The 2,761-nt window shown below is 35.5% G+C and overlaps 1 protein-coding gene across 1 annotated transcript in view; it reads right to left on the bottom strand.

The window, feature by feature from the left end:
• The window catches only part of LOC107660260 (gastrula zinc finger protein XlCGF57.1-like), a 5,758-nt gene extending 3,017 nt beyond the window's left edge, over positions 1 to 2,741 (bottom strand). The window contains exon 1 of the mRNA XM_016449531.1: positions 2,684 to 2,741. Coding sequence (XP_016305017.1) covers positions 2,684 to 2,741 — 58 coding nt within the window. The remainder of the gene's footprint in view (positions 1 to 2,683) is intronic.
• Between the last annotated feature and the right edge of the window lie 20 nt (positions 2,742 to 2,761).

Genomic DNA, 2,761 nt, shown 5'->3' with positions numbered 1-2,761 from the left:
CCGCATAAACACATTTCATTACACCAAATACACAAAATAATGTTATTTTTAGCAACATCATATGACCCCTTTAAGTCCTGAAGTGGGTCAGAAAAGGTAAAGAGAGTTAAGAGAAAATACGATGCGTGTCAGATCGGCGTCACGTTCAGCAGCAGCAGCTCTTAAAGTAATAGCAGCCAAATAACCTAATAACCAGCTGCTGCGATGTATGTTTATTAAAGGACAAAGAAAAAAAAGAGGAAAAAAGAACTTATAGCTTTAAGGATTCATCTATATTTAATTTAGAATTTAGTGTTTGCTAACTTATTATTCAATATATTTAAAAACTTTAATGTTAGGTGGGATAAATATTTTTTGGAAAAATATTTACGAAATGTATTGAAGGGTTCTACAAACTATTTTAGTCATTAAACATTCCACTGCATAGTTTTTCAATTATAAAACAATAGACAGAATCTTAGACATCGTATAAGTGATTTATTTCAGCACTAGAAAAATACAATAAGAATAATTTGAGTAATAAAAATAAATAATTTTTTTTTTTTTTAACTATGTATGCCAATTACAGTACATCCTGAGATTGCCAGACATACAGCATTCACACTGATAGCTGCTCATACAGTCAGTAATCACACGCTGATGGCAGGTCATACAGATGGTAATCATACAGATGGCTGGCCATGTAGTCAATAATCAAACTCTATTCATATAGACCACATTCACACTGATAGCTGCTCATACAGTCAGTAATCACACGCTGATGTGCGCTCATAAAGATGGTAATCATGCAGATACAGCCACATTCCCCACAAAACAAAAAAATAATTATTTGTGCAAAAAGCCGATCGCTAAGTTACGCCCCCATCAGATGACATGTCACGAGCCATCACGAGAGAATTCGTGATAATTCAAATAAACAATATTCCATGTGTCTTTGACTTTTTTTTAGTGGATGGTCTCATTCTGTTTGTGACACTGTGTGCTACAAAACCATGCTGTTTTTTACTACCAAGATGCAGTTTTTTGAGCGCAAGTTATTCCATAACGGATACAAACATTACCTTTCCCGAAGAAATGAGACGTAAACAAAGGAATTACCATCCATATTACAACATTATTGCTTCATTGGACTAAAAGTGCTCTATGGGATGTCGTTCAGTGGATCCTTACCTTTCTAACTAAACCGGGATTTACAGCTGTGGATGTGTTTGTGACTCGTTATTACGATTAATCTGGTACGCACTGCGTTTTGATTATGCATGTTTTGATGTGTACTGCTTACACAAATTTAGCAAATACATTCCTTATAAGCTTTCCATTGAAAAACAGCGATCTATCGTCGATGCTTGAGGCTTAGACATTTAGAATGATATATAGTTTGTCAAGATTCATTTTGTCCCTTTTCATTTAATCTATTCGTAAACATTGACACGTGCAAACAAAGAGCGTTCAGTGCGCCGGGGCTTAGGTGCGGGTTAACAGGTTAAAAGATCTGTGGTGTAATGTAACCAAGTAATAATACTTCGTTACAGTGCTTAAGTATTTTTTGGGAGTATCTGTACTTTACTTGAGTTTTTATATTTCAGCCAACTTTTACTTTTACTCCACTACATTTCCTAATTAAAATGTATACTTTTACTCCGATACATTTCCCCGAAGCATATTCGTTACTTACTACAAAATAGTCAGAAGTCAGAAGAACACGGACTGAAGGGAAGCAGGTTTGACGAATCAGTGGTCTGCCGTCTGCACGCTAGACTCCTAAAACACCTTTGCTCGTGCAAACAAGTGTGCGCACAACCGCGGATGATTCATTTTCCACTCAAGTCGAGTCTGGGGCGTGCGATACAGCATCGTCTGTGATAATATGGCAAGTGTTGTAATGATGTGCGATCGGACATTATCAAGTAGGCTATATCACCAAATCACACACAGCTCAAACAAAGATCAGTTTTGCATCTCTGAGCAATGGACGGTGTTTACTTATTGAATGAATCAGCTTTTTGAACGAATCGGTTGAATAAATGATTCAGTGATTCACTCATTAACAGAGTCAAATGCTTTGTTTCTGAATGAATCAGTTGTTTCAATCTTGCTACTCAAGCTGTGTATGAACATTTATTTATTTGCTTCTTTTCCATTTTGCATTTACTTGTACTTTTACTTTCAATACTCAAGTACGTTTAAGATAACAAGTCAGTTCAAAAGTACAATAAATATCACATACCAAACAGATCTCGACACCCATTTACTTCCAAAGTAGTATGAAAAATAAATACTATGGTAGTCAATGGGGGACGACATCTGTTTGGTTACTGACATTCTTCCAAATATCTTCCGTTGTGTTCAGCAGAACAAAGAGATTTATACAGGTTTGGAACAACCTGAGGGTGAGTAAATGATAACAGAATTTTCATTTTTGGGTGAACTATCCCTTTAAGTTATTCTAACAACCCTGTCAGACATTCTGGAAAGTCCATTTACTTGATATAATTAGCTGTTTATTGCTTATTGCTTTAAAAAAATATATTACAAAAAACACATGTTGTATCCAACGTACTGAATATTTGTTGAAAACTCTACCACATTTCATAATTTAGCTCTTTATCTAAATGTGATGAAGTGCTAGACGCTTTCTAACATGAATGTTCTTCAGCATCGTGAATGAAGAATAAACACCAACCTGTTAGTTCCTCAGTATCTTCAGTGTGTTTGATTCTGCAGGGCTCTGGATCTCTCATCTTCTCTCTGTCCTCTTTAA

Source organism: Sinocyclocheilus anshuiensis, unplaced genomic scaffold (assembly GCF_001515605.1).
Source record: "Sinocyclocheilus anshuiensis isolate Anshui unplaced genomic scaffold, SAMN03320099.WGS_v1.1 scaffold1707, whole genome shotgun sequence".
Taxonomy (NCBI): domain Eukaryota; kingdom Metazoa; phylum Chordata; class Actinopteri; order Cypriniformes; family Cyprinidae; genus Sinocyclocheilus; species Sinocyclocheilus anshuiensis.
The sequence above is the reverse complement of the archived record's forward strand: the minus strand, read 5'-3'. Positions and strand labels throughout refer to the sequence as shown.